This window comes from Puma concolor, chromosome D2 (assembly GCF_028749965.1).
Source record: "Puma concolor isolate L17-30 chromosome D2, mPumCon1.1.hap2, whole genome shotgun sequence".
Lineage (NCBI taxonomy): Eukaryota > Metazoa > Chordata > Mammalia > Carnivora > Felidae > Puma > Puma concolor.
Genome location: NC_141677.1, coordinates 26,026,110 through 26,049,808, shown reverse-complemented (window position 1 = coordinate 26,049,808; position 23,699 = coordinate 26,026,110). Strand labels below are relative to the sequence as shown.

The 23,699-nt window shown below is 39.2% G+C and overlaps 1 protein-coding gene across 2 annotated transcripts in view; it reads right to left on the bottom strand.

The window, feature by feature from the left end:
- The window catches only part of REEP3 (receptor accessory protein 3), a 102,383-nt gene that overhangs the window by 6,616 nt on the left and 72,068 nt on the right, over positions 1-23,699 (bottom strand). For both annotated transcript variants that reach the window (XR_015241620.1, XM_086679816.1), the window contains exons 3-6: positions 22,643-22,719; positions 19,806-19,926; positions 19,521-19,634; positions 6,725-6,872 (exon numbers count right to left, since the gene is read on the bottom strand). Coding sequence is in view for 1 of the 2 variants with exons in the window: in XM_086679816.1 (XP_086535942.1) it covers positions 6,725-6,872; positions 19,521-19,634; positions 19,806-19,926; positions 22,643-22,719 (460 nt within the window). In the remaining variant the exon portion in view is untranslated. The remainder of the gene's footprint in view (positions 1-6,724; positions 6,873-19,520; positions 19,635-19,805; positions 19,927-22,642; positions 22,720-23,699) is intronic.

The following is a 23,699-nucleotide window of genomic DNA, read 5'->3' as shown; positions in this document are numbered from 1 at the left end:
GTCCAACAAGGGAAGGGAACAGACTTTAACAGGCATGACAGCACTATAATAGATGCTGTAAATTGAAGATAAGGATGGGGTGGGTGCTATGGGAGCCTACAGTAAGATAATTAACTCAGCCTGGGGGTGGGGGAAAGTGGGCTGTGAGAGAGGACTTCTTGTAGGAGGTGGTGGCTAACTTCTGGAAGGCTCATGATTCAATACAGCCAGCACATGATGGAGTGGGAGAACAAGGCAGGGGAGCGAATACACCACATGCTACTGAGTTTGGACTTCACCAGAGAGCAACGTGGGGGGCCACTGAGGCATTTTAAGCGGAAAGGTGATATGATTACACTTGGGTTCTTTCAGAGATTCCTTTTGCACTTTGGGGAATGAAGTGGATGACACAGGACACAGGGAGGTTATTGCAGTATGGCAGGTCAGAGATGATGGGGTCCAAGGAGCAAAGACAGAGACAGGAGCCAGATTTGGGATCCACAAGGAGATGAAATTGACAAGTTTAACTTAGCAATTGATTAAACCAAACTATGCGTCAAAGAGCGAGGAGTCAAGTCAAATATCTTCGCTAAAATATGCATTTTTCTATTCCACTTAAAACCTGGAAACGAGTATGTATGAACATTCTGCTGTGAGTGCTGGAAATAGTGTTAATCAAAGTTGTCCAAGGATTTAAAAGTGTTCAGAGTAGGAGGGAGACCTGAGACTATGAGGGAAGCCCAAATCTGGGTGTCCTATCACAGCAGGCACCTAGTGAGATGGCTGAGTGGTTTACAGGTCTGCCAAGCCCAGGGAAAGCGAAACTAGTGGGGTACTGCGGGGCCATACAAAGGTGATGCTAAGTTTACATTAGTGATCTACACTGGACGGAGTCGTTCCACACACATTCCTGAGGAGCAGTGACTGGGGACCCAAGGCTGAGGAGCCTGTATTGCCCGGGGCCCTGTAGATGTCTGGCCAGCTTCAGCCCAAAGCTCTGTTACCATTTTAGGAAACCAGCAGATGCTTTTGCAAACTGACCTGGTATTCACAGCTCACACATGTTACAGTTGGTATATTTTAAGTTTTCCCATCTTATATTAATATAGGTGTAGAATCACAGAAAGTTTGACCTGGAAGGCACCCTGGACCTCTTAGAGGACTTCACTGCCTATTAGCTGTGAGAGCCAAAGTACATCTTGCCTCTCTCCAGGCCTTTCTTTTCTTTTTTAAATGTTATTTTTTATTTTTTGAGAAAGATAGAGGGGGAGAGAGAGAGAGAGAGAGAGAGAGAGAGAGCAAGAAGGGGAGGGGCAAAGACAGAGGGAGAGAGAGACTCCAGAGCAGGTTCCGTGTTGCCAGCACAGAGCCTGATGTGGGGCTTGAACGCACAAGCCATGAAACCATGACGTGAGCCGAAGTTGGACGTTTAACTAACTGAGCTACCAAGGCTCACCAGGCCTTTGTTTTCTTCAATGGTAAGGTAGTGAGACAGATGAAAGATGATGGATAAGTTTCCATGTGAATGTGAACTCTGACCCCGTTGAGCTGTTGGGAGCATTATGTTGAGGGGGACTGTGAACTAGTGTCGTAAAGTGCCACAGTCCTTCAGCAATGTCTGCCACCATGGGCACGGGAGCAGGGAGCAGGCATGTCACCCATCTGCCATCTTTGACTAAAGCATCTCTAAGGTCGCTACCTACTCAAATTATTTGAATTCAGAGTTCCAGCCCCAACTGTCTCCCTAAGTGTAGCCTTTTTATAAATTAAAAAGAGAAAGAATAAGAATTAGCTTAGGAACCTTGGATACCTCATTTATGTCATTGACTATGTCAAGGGCTATCTTGACAGGTAATTTAATCTCCTTATGTCTCAGTTTCATCATCTGAAAAATAAGTATAAAATATTTAACCTGTATAGTCATCTTAGGGATTAAGTAAATATGTAAAGCACCTAAAACAAAGAATATGTGCTTTATTTCTTTATGCGCTGGTACTAAAACTGAATATTGAGCCAATTTTAACTAATATGGGAGAAGCAGTTTCTTTGCAGAAAAAACATTCCCACTTATCACAACGTGGTGTTCTTTCAAGGGATGTGAACATCATGTTCAAGGAGTCCATTTTCTTACAGAAATGCATCTGGAGGGAGCTCTTTTTGCCATGGTGACAACATGAAGATTTGAATAGCTTCATCAAAGCAGAATTTTTCTTGACCAGCCAACCTCAAACCAGTCAGAGCAGGCCATGAAGAGTTTTCAAAATGGACCCACTTTTCCAAATAATTTGAGTTTGCTTGTGTGAACAAGCAGATCATCTGGGGTAAATGTATTAATCACATGAACAAGTAAAAAGACTTTGCAATGTGAATGTGACTACCACACTGAAAAACTTATTTTTTTCTTGAGGAATTTTGGAAGTAAATGAAATAAAAAATAATTCATGACCTAAAAATTGAGTACCTGAGTTGTTTTTCAAAAGAAAGAGTACTGTTCTTTCTGATTTAGGAAATAGGTTGATTTAAAAAAAAAAAAAAGATCACTGAAGTCCCATACTCGAACTGAACACTGTTAACATTTTAGCAATACCCTTCCAGACTCTTCCCTATGTATACACATTTGAAAAATAACTTACATATATTAATTCATTTCATCTATTTATTGTGTCTCTACAGTGCTGGATTATAACACACAGATTGTTTTATTATTGTTTATTTCCCCACAATCTGGATATGTTTTTATGTCAGTACGTAGAGAACGACATTATCAATTTTCGTGGCTAATAAACCATGCTTTTGCTTAAGCATTTCTTTTAGGCGTTTAGTTTGTTCCAATATTATGTTACTATAAACAATGAGATGATTGTTCTTGTACCTACATCTTTGAACACTTGTCTGATTATTTCTTTATGACATAGTCTTAGAAGTTTCTTGCTGAGTTAGAGGGAATACATTTTGATAATTATTGCCAGATTGTCATCAAAAGGATTATTCCACTTTAAACTCTCATACAAAGTGTATGAGAGTGTTTGTTTCCCAACATGCTTGCTGTGGTGATTTTCAAACATGTCCACAAATTCTGACACTTTTCTCCTCTTCTATTAAATCTTTTTTCCTTTTTTCTTTTTAAGGTAATCTCTCTGCCCAATGCAGGGCTCGAGCTCACGACCCTGAGATCAAGAGTTGCACGCTCCACCAACTAAGCCAGCCAGGCGCCCCTCCTCCTCTCGTAGGTACCAGTCTCAACAAACTGCCATGAGGCAGAAGTGAGGCTGCATGACTTCTGCCACTTGGGTTGAAACACCCTCTCTGTGAGCTTTTAGCTGCCAGATAAGAAGCCCCCCACACTCTCAGAGACCATGTAGAGAGACGTTGAGAAGGAGAGGCCAGAGAAGCCCCAACTGTTTCAGCCATCACCTGTTTGACTCTTCACAGCTGAAACAGCACACATGTGAATGAAGAAGACTTTGAGATTCTGACTCGAGCCCCAGGTGCTGTTTGTAGCTGCCTAAGACCTTGAGCAAGATCTCCCTCCCTGAGCCCAGTCTCCCCCAGGTTCATGAGCAAAAAAATGACTGTGACTTTTTCAGGTCACTGTTTATAGTTCGTTACACAGAAACAGATAACTAGAATAATTACCAACACAGAGAGCACTGCTAATTAAAAAAATATTTTTGCCAATCTGGTGAGGAAAAATTACTGTCATTACTATTTTAATTTACTCTTTCTTTGTGTGTGAGGCTGAATGTCTTTTTCATGCTGTATTCTTTAGTAGAATTAACAATAATTGGCTTGAAAGAAATCTTTGTATTGTTAAAATCTGAACCCTTTGCCTGTATCACATGAGAATATTTCTTCTAGTTTGTTTTGTATGGTATTTTTCCCTTATATGTTATATATATATTTTTCATATAGAAAAACCTCTCAAGTTTTTCCCTTATGTCTTCTAGTTTTGATGTCATGCTTAAGAATTCTGGTTTAAATATATACTCAGGAATTTCCTACTATATTATAGCTTAGTATCTTATATTTAAGTCTTAATCTTTTAAGTATTTTGATGAAAGGTTTGAGATAGAGGAATAACTTCATCTTCTACCCCATCTTCTAAGTCTAGCAATTATCCTAACACCTCCCCCACCTGCCTGAAAGGCCATCATTCTCATCTGATGAATTTCCATGTATATCTTGGACTTATGTTTATATAGACTATTATTATCTTCTCTTCAACTCTTCCTGTCCTGGAACGTTATCACTTTTTAAAAAAGAAATTTTTTTTATGTTCATTGATTTTTTTTTAATGTTTTTACTTATTTTTGAGACAGAGAGAGACAGAGCATGAGCAGGTGAGGCGCAGAGAGAGAGGGAGACACAGAATCTGAAGCAGGCTCCAGGCTCTGAGCTTTCAGCACAGAGCCCGACGCGGGGCTAGAACCCACGAACTTGAGATCATGACTTGAGCTGAAGTTGGGTGCTCAACCAACTGAGCCACCCAGGCGCCCCGTTTGTTCATTGATTTTTGAGAGAGATAGACAGAGCATGAGCGGGGAGGGGCAGAGAGAGACAGAGACAGAATCTGAAGCAGGCTTCAGGCTCTGAGCTGTCAGCACAGAGTCCGATATGGGGCTCAAACTCTCACAAGCTGTGAGATCATGACCTGAACTGAAGTCAGATGCTTAATCGACTGAGCCACCCAGAAGCCCCTAAAAAAATATTATTTTTTTAATGTTTATTTTTGATAGAGAGAGAGACAGAGGGAGAGAGAGAGAGACAGGGCATCAGCAGGGGAGGTGCAGAGAGAGAGGGAGATACAGAATCCAAAGCAGGCTCCAGGCTTGGAGCTGTCAGCACAGAGCCTGATGCGGGGCTTGAACCTATGAACCGTGAGATCATGACCTGAGCCGAAGTCAGACACTTAACCAACTGAACCACCCAGGCGCCCCCTAAAAAAATATTTTTAAGACAGATTGTTTTTGTTAAATTTTTTCCTTAGGGAAGAGGGCTCAAAGTATGTACCATTCTGTAGGAAACTTAGAACTTGTGCAAAGTAATGCATATTAAAATTTTAATTTAATAACTGAATAAGTTCCTTTCTTGTACTGCTACTATTTACTTCATATTTCTCTAATCTTGTTGTTTTAATTTCATGGCTTAAAATCTAACAGAAGACCTAAATAGCATCTTACTACCTTAAAATATTTTAGCCCCATTATTTTAAGTTTAATAGATGAATATCACAAAAACAGCTACGCATTTTCATATTTGTAATCTTGTTTTCATTTAACTATTAGAATATCACTCTTAATCAATTCTAAAGTATAATTATGAATAAACTGCTGATAAAGTTGTCAGATAACTGTTCCAAATCAAGCAAAATATATACAGCAGACTCCATAATCAAAATCAGTATATCTAATTTTTAAATGTATATTAAGAAAATGCCTATATTATAAACTCACTGTTAATGTATTAAGGATGATGGTTCAAAGTTCACTGGTTCTCATTCTTTTTAAATTTTTTTTTTTTTCAACGTTTATTTATTTTTGGGACAGAGAGAGACAGAGCATGAACGGGGGAGGGGCAGAGAGAGAGGGAGACACAGAATCGGAAACAGGCTCCAGGCTCTGAGCCATCAGCCCAGAGCCCGACGCGGGGCTCGAACTCACGGACCGCGAGATCGTGACCTGGCTGAAGTCGGACACTTAACCGACTGCGCCACCCAGGCGCCCCAACTGGTTCTCATTCTTAAAAATATTACTACCTCAATCAATGGCTAATGCTTAATTACTACCTTTTAGGTAACAGCCACCAACTTGGTAAAGTTATTCATTCTACGGAGAACTCAGAAAAAGTTCACTATTTTTTGTCTGTAAGAAGGGACCGTTGTTTTATTTCTCAAATTGGTTTCAATGTAAAGGGTGATTTTTAACCTCCCTCAAAAGAAAACTACCTAAACACACACACACACACACACACACACACACACACACACACACACACACCAAAAAGCCTTGTACCTTAAGGAGTTAATAATAATTAATAAGAAATGTCATAATGATCTTAATTTTCATCTGAGCCTTGAACTACAATTTTCTTATATGTGACAAAATAACTAAGGAGGTATGTCTTTTTATTTATGTGTATATTTCTAAGAGCAGAATGCTTTATCAAAGTTTTAGAACATATCAACTATGCCATGCTCATAATTTATATTAGAAATACCTACAAGTTAGTTCTTGAACTAGACTATGGAATTTCAACATATTTTCCATTGTAGTAATCCTATTTACAAACTGAGTCACCCTTTGTCACCCACTTAAAACTTTTTATCTTGTGAGTCAATATCCTTATTTGTTCATAGCATTTACAGCAAAGAGTGTTTAACTATAACACTCAGATGTCACCACATGACTTGAGTAGAAAGAGCACTGATCACAAGTCAGAACTGGTGCTGGTGGCAGGGAGGTGGTAATAATCACACCCAAGGTTTCTAAAAATTCATGGCAACACAAGAGGCTACTGTTACTTTCTTAGTTGGATTATCTCTGGAGTCAACAAAAGGCAAGCACCAACTTTATTCAGAGAAAATTTAGAGAACGAGAACTACAGTTAAGCCTAAATTTGCAACATAAGCTTAAAAGTAAATTTCCCTCTGCTCAAATTCAGATAGTTACCATGTATTATTTTAGTACCTACCTGGACTCAAAATTCTAATCGTGAAAGGAAAATATATTAAAACAAACAAACACACCTGCTGATTCACCAGAGACTGATTTACTTTTCTTTTTTGCTTCTTGTAGAGATTGGTATGATCTTTGTCCCACAGGCTCATCCCCTTGGATAGCTGTAAGATCGTGCATACTAAAACTTCGTAAACGTTCTGTTATTGCTCCTTGGCTCTATTTAACAGAGAAGTGAGAGATTCGAGGAAAAAAGTACACTTTAAAATACTTAGTATGCTTACATTTAAATTCCTCCCAACACTTTATCATGAAGCTTTATTGATTTTATTATGAAAATTTCAGCAAAGTTGAAAGAATTGCAGAGTGAACACCCATATATTGTTTACATTTTCCTGTATTTTATCACATATCTACTATCAATCTATCCGTAAATCCATTAAAAAAAATTTTTTTAACGTTTATTTTTGAGAGAGACAGAAACAGAGTGTGAGTGGTGGAGGGCAGAGAGAGAGGGAGACACAGGATCCCAAACAGGCTCCAGGCTCTGAGCTGTCAGCACAGAGCCCGACGTGGGGCTCGAACTCATGGACCGTGAGATCATGATCAGGGCCGAAGTTGGATGCTTAACTGATGAGCCACCCAGGAGCCCCTCAATCCATTTTTTTTAAGTTTATTTATTTTGAGAGAGACAGAGACAGAGCAAGTAGGGGAATGGCAGAGAGAGAGAGAGAGAGAGAGAGAGAGAGAGAGAGAGAATCCCAAGCAGGATCTGAGCTGCTAGCACAGAGCCTGATGTGGGGCTTGAACTCACGAAACCATGAGATTGTGAACTGAGCAGAAACCAAGAGTCAGAAGCTTAACCAACTGAGTCACCCAGGTGCCTCCATCAATTCATTTTGAAAATGCATTTCAAAGTAAGTTGTAGACATCAGTACATTGCACTCCCAAACATTTCAGTTTTGTAATTTATTTTATTTATTTATTTATTTATTTTTAATTTTTTTTTTTTCTTCTTCAACGTTTTTATTTATTTTTGGGACAGAGAGAGACAGAGCATGAACGGGGGAGGGGCAGAGAGAGAGGGAGACACAGAATCAGAAACAGGCTCCAGGCTCTGAGCCATCAGCCCAGAGCCTGACGCGGGGCTCGAACTCACGGACCGCGAGATCGTGACCTGGCTGAAGTCAGACGCTTAACTGACTGCGCCACCCAGGCGCCCCTATAATTTATTTTAAATGTAAAAAAATGTATGATGAGCTTACCCTCAGAGTAGACAGCATCCATTATTTTGCTCTCTCCTAAAACTGGCACTTTGGGGTTTATGATTTAGAATAACTTTTTAAAGTAAAAGACATACTGTTTTAAAGATAAGCTAAGTCAGCAGTGGTAATGGCTCTACTTAGAACAAAGTAAAAAAAAATTAAAAGTCAAAGAATCTTGGATGCAAAATGATATTTAGTTAATGAATTCACTATCTGGCAAGGTGTATGTACTACTATGCAATTTGACTTCAAATCATTTTAAAGCCTTAACAATATGATAGACAATGGGCACATGTGGGTACTTAATTTAACTTAACTAAAATTAAATAAACTTAAAATGTAGTTTCTTACTTGCACATTTCAAATGCTCACTAGCCACATGTGACTAGAGGCTACTGTATTGGATAGAGCAGATACAGAACATTTCCATCACTGCAGACAGTTCAGTGATATTCATCACTGCATGGCTCTGAAAGAGACCCTTCTGAACTTTACAGACCTAATTACATTTCTTTCCCAAATATAAAGAGAAAAAATAATTTCTAAATTTACCCACTTTGAAAATTTGCATAGCATACAGATGACTCATTTATAGCTGCTTTAAAAATATTCTTTTAAAGGTTTTTTTACTCCTGTTATTTCTTCTCACACATGCGAATTTATGATGGCCTCTAGTTATGATGTTACTGTAGAAACTCATCCATAATGGTCCATCTCTAAATTTCCAGATTTCAAAGGCTGAGGCACTATAAACATTTGGACGTTACTGTATTTTACACTGAAAAAAGATCTTCATTCAACTACTCTACTTCATATCATATTCATATTATGTCAGAACCAAAGGCCATTCCTATACCCCACTTGGACTTTGTATTTCTACTATATTTTTTACATTGTGAAAAGAAATGATTAAATTAAAGGGTCTGCATCCTCAATAAAAATAATTGGGTCCCATATATCTTTCCATTCTTGTCATGCCATATGTCCATCAACTGACAAATAGATAAAGAAGATGTGGTATATATGTACAATGGAATATTACTCAGCAATCAGAAAGAACAAAATCTTGCCATTCACAACAATGTGGAGGGAATTAGAGTGTATTATGTTAAGTGAAATCAGTCAGAGAAAGAAAAATACTGTATGATTTCCCTCTTATGTGGAATTTAAGAAACACAACAGATGATGAACATAGGGGAAAGGAAAAAAAAACACAGAGAAGGAGGCAAACCATGAAACACACTCTTAACAACAGGGAACAAACTGAGGGTTGCCGGAGGGAGGTGGGCAGGGGATGGGCTATATGGGGGATGGGCATTAAGGAGAACACTTGCTGTGTTGACCACTGGGTGTCATATGTAAGTGATGAATCACTAAATTCTACTCTTGAAACTAATATTACACTGTATGTTAACTAAAATTTAAATAAAAACTTGAAATATAATAAATAAATAAGTAGATACTCTTGTTATGGTTTAATCCATTGTACTTTCTTCCTCTTTATCAGATGTCCCTTTAAAGACACGTGAAAGAAGACATCAGAGACACACTAAAAGGAAATGACCAGTGCACATCTGAAACAGACCCTTTTGTTTGCTCACAACTGTCATTTTCTCTACCCCACCTTTGTATTTCTGTGCCCCCTCACAGCAATTCTTGGCTTTCTACCTACTGCCAAACAGATGGTAACTGGTATGCACATCTAGGACACCCTCTATCTGACTCAGGTGCTTTCCAAGACTGGCTGTAACCATCCAAACCCTCTCCCTCAAGAAAGAACATCTCAGAATGCAAGTAAGTCAAACTGCCACTGAATCAAACATGATATCATCTACAAACTTTGGTATCTTTAACGAGTATAATCAATAAATTAGTTAGAGCATGCCTCACAAATGAACTCACACATTATTGTTAGTTCTATTGCTGTGCTGTGTATATCCTGTCTTCAGAGGAGGAATTTCAGAAACTAATTTTAGGCTTCTTGCAATCTCCTAGCATACTGGTATGGTACTGATGGTGAGCATGTAATAAGTAAACTAAATATTCTTTTTATGCCGCTTCTTTTTCATTGCTCTTGATTGCTAGAGAGTTCTCCATAGACAGCAGTGGGTTTTAATGTACCCACTGGCCTGGATAAGAGAGGTTCGGCAGTGAACTCCAGGTGTGGTCGTGGGTATTCATACTGGTCGACTACACCATCCACCAGGGGTTTGCTGCGGGGTTTAGATTAAAGGTGAGCAATGACCGACCCTGAGGTATCTGGATGAGCTATTTACAGCCTGAATTTTAATGGAGTTCTTAAGTAACCAAATCTGTAGCCCCAGGTATTATCAATGTCCTCAAGACTTAAAGGAAGGCCAAGTACTGTAGGGAAAAGCAAAAGGGGGCTGTACACACTTTCTGAGGACTCCCAACACTTCAAAAGTCATTATCACCTCAAAAAACTGGGTTTTCCACTATATATGTTCTCAGGGGCTCAGAATAGAACTAATGTGTGAAGAGAGAATGCTGTATTGTGAACTTCAGAAACATGACATAAATTATAAATATCCAATGTGATCACTTTAAAGAAGTGTAATTTTAAAATATTCACATTTAAACGATTTTTTTTTTTCAACGTTTATTTATTTTTGGGACAGAGAGAGACAGAGCATGAACGGGGGAGGGGCAGAGAGAGAGGGAGACACAGAATCGGAAACAGGCTCCAGGCTCCGAGCCATCAGCCCAGAGCCTGACGCGGGGCTCGAACTCACAGACCGCGAGATCGTGACCTGGCTGAAGTCGGACGCTTAACCGACTGCGCCACCCAGGCGCCCCTAAAATATTCACATTTAGAGGCAGGCCTATTCCCTCCAATTTTAATATCTTCAGCACAAAAAAAGTCTACTAACAAAGAAATTATGTTCATAATAAAATGTTAAGTGGAAATCCCTCCCCCTGACCTCTGAATTCTAAATCACATCCATAATATAGTTACAAGTATGTAGTTGTACAAGTACAACTACAAGTTACAAGTAGTATGGTTTAATGAGGCAGCAAAAATACGCAAAAATAGAAACTGTATGATGTTTAGGCAGATGGGATGGGCGATTTTATTCTTTTTCTCAACAATTTCTTTAATATTAAAAAATTAGTCATAAATAGATGGTATAGTGAAGTTTTTATTTGTTTGTTGTCTTAGATTTGAATACTATTTATTATAAACTGGATGAGATCCTGGTTTCTTTTAATTTCCTCCAATGCCTGGCTACAACTCTCCAAATGAATGAACATTTTCTAGTTTCATGGTGAAGTTTTTCAACGTTTATTTATTTTTGGGACAGAGAGAGACAGAGCATGAACGGGGGAGGGGCAGAGAGAGAGGGAGACACAGAATCGGAAACAGGCTCCAGGCTCCGAGCCATCAGCCCAGAGCCCGACGCGGGGCTCGAACTCACGGACTGCGAGATCGTGACCTGGCTAAAGTCGGATGCTTAACCGACTGCGTCACCCAGGCGCCCCCATGGTGAAGTTTTAATTGTATTGTGTGCACTGTAAGAATTTCTGATCTATTTCCTGCTCATCTTCCCTATATCCACTCCCTTACTCCCATCATTAAGAGAAACACTGTTTTCTATTTTGAGGGAACAAGTAGGTTTTATAGTTGCTTGTCAATAACAATGCTAAAAGTACTGAGGTTTTGTTTAAATTAATAATGCTTTATTTTCTTCTATTTGGTTTACACTGTATTAAGCAAGAAGTATAAGAAAAATGAAGAAACGTTCTAGTTTGCGGAGCAAAAGATGTGTGGAAACAGTAGTCTTAGTCATTAGTCAATAAGGAGGAAGGGAGTTACCATCCACAAAGGAAGTCAATATCTCAGATTTTAGGTCCTATTCTCTACAGAATTGCATGTACACTGCTTGTGTTAAAATTGATCCTAAAAATCGAAGAGAAAGGAACAGAAAGATTACGATGAGAACACAAAAATCAAAATAATTAAGAACACTTTTGCAGAATAGTTTACATTAAAAATGATCATCACCAGCAGCAGTGTTCCTAAACCCTTTGGGTGACTCAAAGTTCTCAGGGTTTGAATTTGAATGGGCCCAGAACATCCGTTTAAAATGAGAATGCGGGGCACCTGGGGGGGGGCTGAGTCTGTTGGTTGCCTGACTCTCATGGTTCAGCTCAGGTCAAGATCTCCCTGTTCCTGAATTTGAGTCCCGCATGGGGCTTTGTGCTGACAGTGAGGAGCCTACTAAGGATTCTCTCTCTCTCCCTCTCTCTCTCTGCCCCACCCATGCATGCACACTCTCTCTCTCTCTCTCTCTCTCTTTCTTACTCTCAAAATAAATTAATTAATTAAAATGAGAACACTTATAAGGGGCTGACTGGGTTGGGGTCCTGGGTTCAGATCTAACACATTCATCCTCTGGGAAATATTCTTCAGCTGAGAAGTGGTAAAAGGGGACCCTGTATGTATGACTAATTCCAACTTTGCTACTCCCAAACAATTCTTTGTTTTTTTTATTATTTATTTACTTTTTTTTTTTTAATTCTGCTTTTGTTTAAATACTTCATTTCCTGGTTAAACACTGTTAAAATTATTATATTTTGTGTTAAATAAGAATTTACTGAGCTTATTAGGTTTTATGTAAAAACTTCAACTTCTTCTCTTATTTTTTTTAAGAATTTAAAAACAATCTTTGTAATCTTACAAGCAAGCTTTTACAGAATAATTTTTACTATACTGTTCAATAATGAATACGCTCTATTTCTTGTTGATCTCTGACATACTACATTAAAATGCAGACAAGGTTACTTCCAAGTTTTTAGCGAAAAATCCTTTTCTTCTAAGGACATTTGAGAATTAATCTGATTAAGCCTAGAATGGAATTGATTGCATTCCTGTTAAGTGAATAATAAATTTTAGTGGTTTTAAGATTAAAGCAATAAAGGGCCGCCTGGGTGGCTCAGTCAGTTAAGCATCCAGCTTCGGCTGGGGTCATGATCTCACAGTTCGTGGGTTCAAGCCTGGTGTTGGGCTCTGTGCTGACAGCTCAAAGCCTGGAGCGTGCTTTGGATTCTGGGTCTCCCCCTCTCTCTGCTCCTCCCCCACTTGTGGTCCTTCTCTCTCAAAAATAAATATTAAAGATTATATATGTATATCTATATATATTTATCAAAGAACATCTGTAACAGACAAAAACATAAAAAAGGAAGTATATTATTTGTAGCCCACACCAAACTATCTATACATATTTATATGTCCTTTCCATTTTTTCTGACTCATTGTACCTTTAGAGCAGGCTTTCTCAGTCTCAGCACTGCTGCTGTTTTGGGGCTGGATAATTTGGGGCTGGATCACAGGATATTAAGCAGCATTCCTGACTTCTACCCCCTAGACACAAGTTGTGACAACCCCAGTTGTGACAACCCCAAATGTCTCCAGACATTGCCAAATGTTCCTTTGGGGGCAAAATCTTCTCCCAGTGAGAGAACCAACTACTGTTTTGGAACTAGAAGAGGTTTCAGAAGTCAGGTATCACCTCTTTGTTTTATAGGTAAGAAAATTAAAACTTAGATCAGTGCAGATGATCTGCCCCAAATCTCATGACTAATTAGGGCAGAACCAGGGCTAGAAAATGCAGATAACCAGACTATTCGTGAATTAAATATTCATTATAACATTCTGCTTCCCTAGATTGTAGGGAAAATAGTTTGACCCTTCTTTCCATTGTCTGTACAAATGCTCTCTTTTTAAATGGATGATACTAAGCCTGTGAATATCCTCAAATCCTTTCACAAACAGAAAGTCATTAAGGCAGACAGCAAGATGTCAGGATTTGGACGTAATCATCATCATCATCATTTAAAGTTTATTAGCTTTTAGCAATTTTACCTGGAAGGCTCTAATTTCTGTGATAATTGATTTTTTAAAATAATATTTGCTAAAGAGTTTGCCAAGAAAAGGCTGCCAGAGAAAAGTCAGAGATGGTTAATATGACGTTATAATGGTACTTTTCTTCATCGGCCCTTTATCTGGTAGTAATGTTGCTCATCTGTACAAAAGCCACCTGCATTTCTCATGTGAAAGCTATGGAATGCTGAACATCCTCAGCAAAATCCTTGAAGGTCCTTCATATGTCTCTGCTTTGCTCAGCCAAAATAAACTTGTACACTGACCTTGTGAACAGATGCCTGGTAATGAGGTCACAGAACTGAGTAACATTTTCAGAAAATTGCTTTATAGTGTAATAAATGTTCTGATTAGATTCCTATTTTCATCTTTAACATGCTCAGGTGGTTCAACTTGGGAATCCTAGTCAGGGAGTATTACCGATCTTTAAAGGTCATACCAAGAGTCCAATCATTTTTAGCCTGAAAGATATTTTTAACAAACTATATGTTGTAGAAATCATAAATTAATTCTCAAGCTTTACTACTGGCTTTCTTCGAGTTTCTCCTTAAACTTGACCTATTTACTATTTCAGTTTCAATTTACTCTTTAGTATGAAGTGTCTGGTTCAGTGATTTCTTCCATCATAGGGCCTTTCTTTGACATCTCCAGAGATGAAACTAATTTCACTTACACGAAAATAGGCACAGTACAAACTGAGGCAAATAGTGTTAACATTATGCTATGTTTGGCATATTTAATGACTATTCCTAATGAATAAAATCCAGGCTGAAGCCAACATTCACAGTGTTCATGCTGAGAATGGTGAGGGCTACCTGACATATAGTGATCTTGATAACAAAAGGACCACCACATCACAGACAAGGAGGGAAAGTTCCAAAACGAATTCAAATTATGGGACATGCATTTGATTTGCAGTGGTAACTTAGATGAATGGTTCGTATGCTATTTCCTGCCTTTGAATGGAGAGGTGGTTTTATGATGCTAAATATATAGATAAACACAAACCATGAATCACAAAGAAGAAAGCAGAGAAATATAGGTATAGGATTGCTTTTATAGCCTTTCTAAAGGAAAGTATTTCTGTGAGTTAATGCTTATTTTAATAATGGAGGGCAAGGGGAAAGCTTTTAGCAACCAAAGATGAGATAAAATTTTCAGTTAATGAAAACAGACATTCAGCGAGACAGCAGGCAGTGAGAGTAGTGACCATATCTATCTTGTTCTCGGCTGCATCCCCAGCACCGACCATACAGTAGGCATTAAACCAGCAGATGTTGAATAAATGTGCAGGATGCTAAACACTGATGGCAGCAAAGAATAAAATAAAAACAAATGAGGAAGGGATGGGGATAAGACAACATAATGGGGATTAAGCAAGCAGGCTTGTGGAGAAAGATGTGTAGGGAGAAGAGAGAATCTTAAGCAGGTTCCATGCCCAGTATGGGGCCCCACAACGTGTGAGATTATTACCTGAGCCAAAATCAAAAGTTGGACCCTAACTGACTGTGCCACCCAGGTGGCTCTAGTGGGGATTTTTCTGATCCCCCACATAGAGGGTTTGGAAGCAATAAACATAAGTGAAAGTAAAACACATATCCCATGAAATAGTCACAATATGTATGTAGGAAGGTGTTTCACAGAGTAGCAGGACTAGAAACTACGTTTACGTGTTGAATTGAGTAGGAAAAATGCAATTTGTATGGTTCTACATTTCCTAAAACAATGTTCTAAAATGTCCATATTTTCTAAGCAATTTTTCAAGTGGAAATTTAATGTTTAGGTTTTTGCCATAGAATCATGTTGAGTGATGCTTTTAAAAATGTTAAACTGAGAAAGCATATTCGTGGCGGGGTGGGGGGGTAATAATACATGTACCATTTGACCCTTGAACAACGTGGGGGTTATGGGCATCAACTACCGGGCAGTGAAAAATCTGCCTACAAGTTTTGACTCCTTTGAATGGAAACCTCACTAGTACCAGCCGATTAACATGTATTTCGTATGTTACATGTATTATGTACAGTGCTCTTACAATAAAGTGAACTAGGGAAAAGAAAATGCTACTGAGAAAATCTTAAGGAAGAGAAAATACATATAGAGGACTGTATTGAATTTATTGATAAAAAAACTGGCATGTAAGTGGACCCAGGCAGTTGAAACCCTTATTGTTCAGGGATCAACTATACTTCATTTGTAAAGTCAAATAAAAGTACATTTTATAACAAAGGAAAGCAACAGGCTTTCTTGTTTTGTCCCTGGTCCCCTTCTCCTCTGTATCCTCTTGAAGGCACCACTTTAAACCCTCTACTTTCCAGGGCACATGGGTGGCTCAGTCGGTTGAGTGTCTGACTTCGGTTCAGGTCATGATCTCAGGGTTTGTGAGTTTGAGACCCGTATCGGGCTCTGTGCTGACATCTCAGAGCCTGGAGCCCTCTTCAGATTCTGTGTCTCCTCCCCTCTCTGCCCCTCCCATGCTCATGCTCAGTTTCTGCCTCTTTTTTTTTTTTGAATGTTTATTTATTTTTGAGAGACACAGAGACAGAACGCGAGTGGGTTAGGGGCAGAGAGAGAGGGAGACACAGAATCCGAAGCAGGCTCCAGGCTCCAAGCTGTCAGCACAGAGCCCAACGTGGGGCTCGAACTCACGAACTGTGAGATCATGACCTAAGCCGAAGTCGGATGCTCACCAACTGAGCCACCCAGGCGTCCCTCTCTGTCTCTTAATAATAAATAAATGTTAAAAAAAAAAAAAAAATCAAACCCTTTACTTTCCTAGATGACAGGTGAGGATTTTCTTTCTCTTCCACTTCCTTTTCTCCTTCCTCCACCTTCCTGAGAGTGCAAAATCACAGTTGTTCAATCTACAGTCTGTGTTCTCATGATTCTGATATAAATGCTGCTTGCTGCTGGGCCTAGTCATGCTCCATTATTACACTTCCTTTCTTATATAACTTTTGTTATTTTCCAGAGTCAACAATTATCCCGTTTTTAAAATACTCCTTTGATTAGTCATGCTATGCCTCCCTCTTCACATTGCCTCCAGTATATTTTTCGTGGTGTTCAGTGTCTTCTGACTGGCTGTAGCATGTGCTGACTAATTTAAGTATCATCCCTGCATAGGGTTAAACCTATTAGATACTCTCATCCTCATACATTCCCCTGAGATACCTCTCCTGGCACCCTGCATCCATCACATCCAATTTCGGCCAATTGCACTTGACTTGCTATGTAGATGTACATTCTAGGAAGTACTGTCCCCTCCCTTCAGTGCTAGATACCCTATCTCCTGATACCATGGGTTTCCTTCTTCATGGATTATTCCCTAATTGTGGCAGAGCATATCTACCCTGACAAAGAATGAATAGGAGGTAAATTTTGTGACTTTGCATGCTTTAAAAAAAAATTAGATTGATTCTAAGCTCACACATGACTGAGAGCTTGACTGTTTCAGAATGTGAGGGTGAAAATTATGGTATCACGGATGGTATTATTCTTTGGTCTTCAAGCTTCCATTGTCACTATTCAGAAATTTAATGCCTTTCCGATTTTTGGTCATTTGGATGTGACATACTTTTTATCTTTGGAATCTTTAAACACTTTTTCCTTGTCTCTAGTGTCTCTGGACTATTCCAATGACCTTGCTTACAGTCAGTCTTTTTTTCATTCATTGTGCTGGGTACTTTGTGGGCTCTTTCTATTTTTTTTTTTTTTTTTTTTAAGTAAGGTTCATACCCAGTGCAGAGTCCAGGGCATAGCTTGAACTCCCAAGGTGAGATCAAGACCAGAGATGAGATCAAGAGTCAGATGCTTAACTGTCTGAGCCACCCAGAGGCCCCGTGGGTTCTTTCAATCTAGAAATCATGTCCTTCAGTTCTGGGAAATATTATTGTATTATTTCTTCAATAACTGCATCTGTGGTCTTATGGTAGAATTTCTAGTTGTTGAATATTATGTCTCTTGGATGCTCTTTTTTAGGACACATGGAAATCAGGAATGTATTCTCATTAAGCAAGAAAAAAAAGCAAATGAACTTCTTTTACAATGGATAACAGTCCAATAAGATTAAAATTTTTAGTATATCTATACTAATAAAAGAAAAAGCCTTTAAAAGCCAGGTAACAGGTAAACTATTCTTCACTAAAGTGCTGATAGTTAATAATCATTAATGATACAGTTGTCTTATATGTCTAGGGCTGCATAGTTAATAAGTTTACACTTAATTCTGAATGTAACACTTCTGGGGATATAATCTGAATATAATTTAGATTTTTAATGTTTATTTTTGAGAGAGACAGAGAGAGAGGGAGAGGGAGGGGGGAGAGGGGGGAAGAGAGAGAGAGAGAGAGACAGAGAGAGAGAGAGAGAGAGAGAACAAGTGGGGAGGGGCAGAGAGAGAGGGAGACACAGAATCTGAAGCAGGCTCCAGGTTCTGAGTTGTCAGCACAGAGCCTGACGTGGGGCTCAAACTCACAAACTGTGAGATCATGACCTGAGCCGAAGTCGGATGCTCAACCAACTGAGCCACCCAGGTGCCCCGAATATAATTTTGGTTTTTAATTTTGTTGATCATATTAATTGTACTTGAGCCAAAGTTCACTCTGAAAAATTAAGGATCATTCTGGAAACCCCACCGACATTTTATATCCCATCACCATTGCTATTATGCAGAATCACCACTTAGAATATTTATTTCCATAGCATTGTTATTTTAGTTCAAGATAACCAAGTTGAAAAAGTCTAACTCAGAAGCTGGAATACTATTTAATCTCAATTTAACTTCATAGCAACAAACTCAAATTTTCACTTGAAAGAGAGACACACACACATGATATTCCTACTATGTTTTGGCAAGCACTGTGCTTTTTCATATGCTCTGGCAGACAGGTATATTACCCCTCTTTTATACATGAAGCAACCAGTGAACACAGAGGTTAAGTAAATCACCAATAGTTATTTAAAAAGTCACACTCAGCATTTTCGGGATCTGAAGCCTGTTTTCTTTCCATATACTACACACCAAAATCAATTACGCTATGGTATTCAAAATAAACCACACTAATTACTACATGCAAAGAAATCCAAAAGCCATAACGCAAGTTTTCACAGAAGGCATACATTTGATAACTTCACTTGCAAAAAAACACAACACATGACATTAGTAACTGGCTAAGTAAAATCTCAAGTTTTAAGAACAGAATTTTTTCATGCCTTATTTTGAATAATCAGTTACCTCAAATTGGTTGAAGTAGGGGTGCAGGAGTAAGCCAGAAATCCTACCAAGATATTGCCATCGGGAGAGAGAGAGAGAGAGAGAGAGAGAAAGAGAGAGAGAGAGAGAAAGAGAGAGAGAGAGACCAGAGACAGGGAAAGAAAGAATGGTCATCTTTACTATAGGTGATTTACTCAACCTTATTTTAAGGCTATAAAGTAGGAAAATTATGACAAAATGACATCTTCAGGTATGGTTTTATATATTAACTAGCTCTCATTTTGTGATCAGTTAAGACTTTCAGAAGATTGAGCAGTTATAAAACACATGCATTAAAATGTTTTTTAAATTATCATTTACATTTACATTACAAAAATAAGCAAAGCAAAATTCTGCCAAAAGTTTATAATGATCTAGAATAAAAAGCCACCCTACTTTGTCCATTGACTTAATGTGACATTGAATAAAAAACATAAATAAACAATTACCTTCACCGCTGCAGTGACAGCAGCAGTGGCTGCGAAAGCTAAACCTTGTCGCCCGAAGTTTACCACGGTCTCATAGCCCCGCTCCTTTGCTTGTACAATATAGTCATCAATCTCCTGGGGGAAAAACAAACAAACTCATGGGTATAAATTTTATTTAACAATAGTGTCAACAAGCCAAAAACAAGGACTTTTCCCCGAAGATATAATAGTTTTACTTGTTTAATAGCACAAAACATGTGATGATGTCCATTTCTAACAAATGATTTATGGATTTATAGATCTTACCCTTTCCTTTGAAGAAAGAAGTGGATGAAGGAATTTTCTATATATTAAACTTGCTCCTTTGGTATAGGGAGAGAGCAGCCATATGACAAAAGCAATCTTAAGCTCATAGTACAGGGGGAACCTAACAAGAAAAAATTCGAAAAAACCACTGGTGAAAATAAACTACAATGAGGAAATCAATCTCTCTCTCTCTCTCTCTCTCTCTCTCTCTCTCTCACACACACACACACACACACACACACACACACACACACACACCCACACCCTTTCTTTTAAGAAAGTTCAGTCATTGTATTAAGTTTTCACATGTAAAAGTGAGTGATTAAGGAAATAACTCTGTTTGAATTGACAAATTAATTTCATTAACTATAAATCAGTTAACCAAAGAGTGACCTGATCCCTGCTGAGATTCCGAAACTTCTACTACAACTGTATAAGCAACCATAGGCAAGCTGACCGCTGACTGTAGCAGTCCAGAGAGAACATTAACAGCATTTGACCACGGCAGTAAGGTATACCAGCCACCATTCTGCAGAGCCCAACGGGGGCGTCAGTACTGGACATCTCTCCAAGTGCCAGGAGGAAGCTTTGTAATACTCCAAGGGCACAAAGTTACCCCATGAACACATGTCCTTCTCTTTCTCAACACTCCCCCCAAAACTCCCCTTCCAGTCTCATTTGGCCGGAAAACGGCACTTGGCAGACAATCATTCACTTGTAAGGGGAATGGAATTACCATTGTGTTAGACTGGGAATTAGTGTCAGCTACCCATGCCCCTTTCCATGTGACTTTGCAGTGTTTTCCCTACGGGCTGAGTGCACTTCCTCGAGGAATGACTGCGGGGTTAGCCATGTGACTTACTCTGGCCAACATAATGTGAGTGTGACATATCACATGCACGCAGAAGCTTTAAATGCCCTTTGACTTCCTCACCCCAACACCCCCAACCTCTTGCTTTAAATTTTTGCTTTCTGCCATGAAACAGCTGCTCCTTCAGCCTTGGGCCTGAAACGAGAAGACACTTAAAACTGAACTGGGCCCCGCAAAGCTGCAGCCAACCTTTTGCCCTTACATAAGTTGAGCAAGAAATAAATGTTTGTTTTTCTAACCCATCATGACTTTAGGGTTGTTTGCTGCCACAGCAAAAGTGAACAATATACCACAGGGGCTAGCATCCCATGGGACACAGATTATTATTATTTTTTTTTTAATTTTTTTTTTTCAACGTTTATTTATTTTTGGGACAGAGAGAGACAGAGCATGAACGGGGGAGGGGCAGAGAGAGAGGGAGACACAGAATCGGAAACAGGCTCCAGGCTCCGAGCCATCAGCCCAGAGCCTGACGCGGGGCTCGAACTCACGGACCGCGAGATCGTGACCTGGCTGAAGTCGGACGCTTAACCGACTGCGCCACCCAGGCGCCCCTGGGACACAGATTATTAAGATACATGGTTTAACTGAACAAATCTGGGCTCTTCTGATGAGGCAGACGGGTCCAGGGCAGTAAGGAAAAGCTGTTGTGTAGTCAACAAAGGGTCTTTACCATGGCGCAGTTACAGAGGAGTTTCTGGGCTTTCGCTATTCACAGTAAACTTTTTGTACACCACTCGCTTCTTAATAATATATATAGGTGACATTTGCAATCAGGAAAATATGAGAAGTCTTGAAAAAGAGAACTTGGAAACTTAAGAGACCTAGCATGGTTTGAAATCTGTGTTCTGCCATTTAAAACCACACAAAAAACCCTCCCCCAAAACTCTCCACAAACACTTAACAGGTAAATGAATGAGCTATGGGACAGAGGAAGAATAACTCACATTTCAAGTCAGAAGAGAAAGATGGCTGCAGACACAGAGAGGTTCATAAATAAGGGCAAGTTGTTAAGAACGGTAAAGTCTGGTGACTTCTTTATTTTTTTCCTAGCAATCCAATATGACCTAATGTGCTGTGAGAATACGATGCGAATAGCAAAGCCAGAAAGACAGTTTAAAGGAGAGAACAGCAAGTGTCTGAAACAGATACAGGAGGGCAGGGAAGCAGCAAGTAAAGGGAATGGGGAGGGTCAAACTGGTACCTACATGAGAGCAGCTGAATGATGTTCTGGGGGTGCTGCATTTGTAGCCCAGGAAAGGAAACAAAGAAAGGCTAATTTAGGCTGAAGGTTTATGCAGCGAGGGCAGTTTAGGATACTGGCAAGGTATGAAGTTTAAAGATTTTGAAAGGAGGACTTCTCCAGTGATGGTAAGGTTTAGATGGAAACGCACCAGTGAAATATGGCACAGGAGATTCAAATTGTTCCCTTTGGTATCACTTCTTGATAAAATGTTAAATCCTTGAGGGTACAAACATGCTTTAATTTTGTCTCAGCTATTTGGAACAGAGCAGCCAAGGAGCTGGTGGTGAGTGGGCGTCCACGTGGATGCTGACGTCATCCAGTTTGAATGTTTGTAGTTGAGAGTTTTAAGGATGGGGAGGGAGTTTAGAATCAGATGCTGTGGGCTTCAAAGAGGGAGTCATTTAGGAAGTGATAAAAATAGCCTCAAGTCATCCTGTGGAAAAAGGGTGATGACAACTAAGTTTTTGTATTCCAAGATATTGGGACCTGTGTGGGAGGAGGGCAGGGAGCAACCCAAGGGGAGACATGAGCTGCTTTAATTGGAGGGGGTACTGTAAGGAAAGTAATGTTCTTATGGGGAAACCAGATAAAGAAAGTGAAATACTGGATAAGTAAGTAACTTGATCAAATTCACCGGGTTACCAGCCAAGGGCAGGATAAGAACTCAGGACACCTGATGAGGTGTCTATAGTTTGGCCCTTTCTCAGTGCTAGAACTTACCAAGCAACTGTTTGATCTGTTATTGTTTCAATCACAGTATAGAGAGCAAAAACAATCCAGTACATCATCCATCGGACCTGGAAATAATAAAAATACTTATGAAATAACAGATGAAAATTATTTGCAACTCTGAATAATTACATATATATTTCCACATCTATAGTTGGACCAAGCACGGAAGTTGATGGTTTAATTCTCGATAGGTTTATGTCTGAATTCCTCGTATCACAACATCAACAATCTTGGGATACAAGACAAGAATCAAAGAATAACAAATTGCCAGTCCTGACACAATATAATGTAGGAATCTGAATGAAAGAATCAGCACAATAGGATAGATTTTTCTTAACTGGAGGAAAGTTCTTTGAAAGATCTTACTCTTATCAACGTGCTTCTTTATGGATGACGATTAGCCATTTACTTGTTATATAAATAACAGCATAACAAGATATGACCACATTTAATCTTGACTTGTCTTTTAAATTTTACATTCCTTAATTCTCAATATATAGAAACTGTTCAGAAACCAAAGAACGATCCTGGATTTATTACATCCATAATGTTAGTCACCCAGTTTGAAAATCAGGTACTGTATTCTCTCTCTCTTTTTTAATGCTTAACCATTTATTTTTTAAAGGTTTATTTATTTATTTTAAGAGAGTGAGAAACAGACTGTGAGCAGGGGAAGGGCAGAGAGAGAGAGGGAGTGCAGAGCCCGACGCGGGGCTCAAACCCACGAACCGTGAGATTTTGACCTGAGCCAAAATCAAGAGTTGGATGCTTAATCAACTGAGCCACGCAGGCACCCCAAGTTAGTGTATTCTTTTCCCCCATATGTAAGCCTGTAACTTCTCACATATCATTTTCCATCTTCTACCAACACCACAATGGCAGCTGCAATAGGCTGAACGTTTGTGTCCTCCTCCCCCTCAAATCCATATGTTGAAATCCTAACCCCAAATGTGTATTAGGAGGTGGCGCCTTCAGGAGATGATGAGGTTGTGTTGGTGGAGCTCTCATAAATGGAGTTACTGTTCTTCTAATAGGGCCTCCAAAG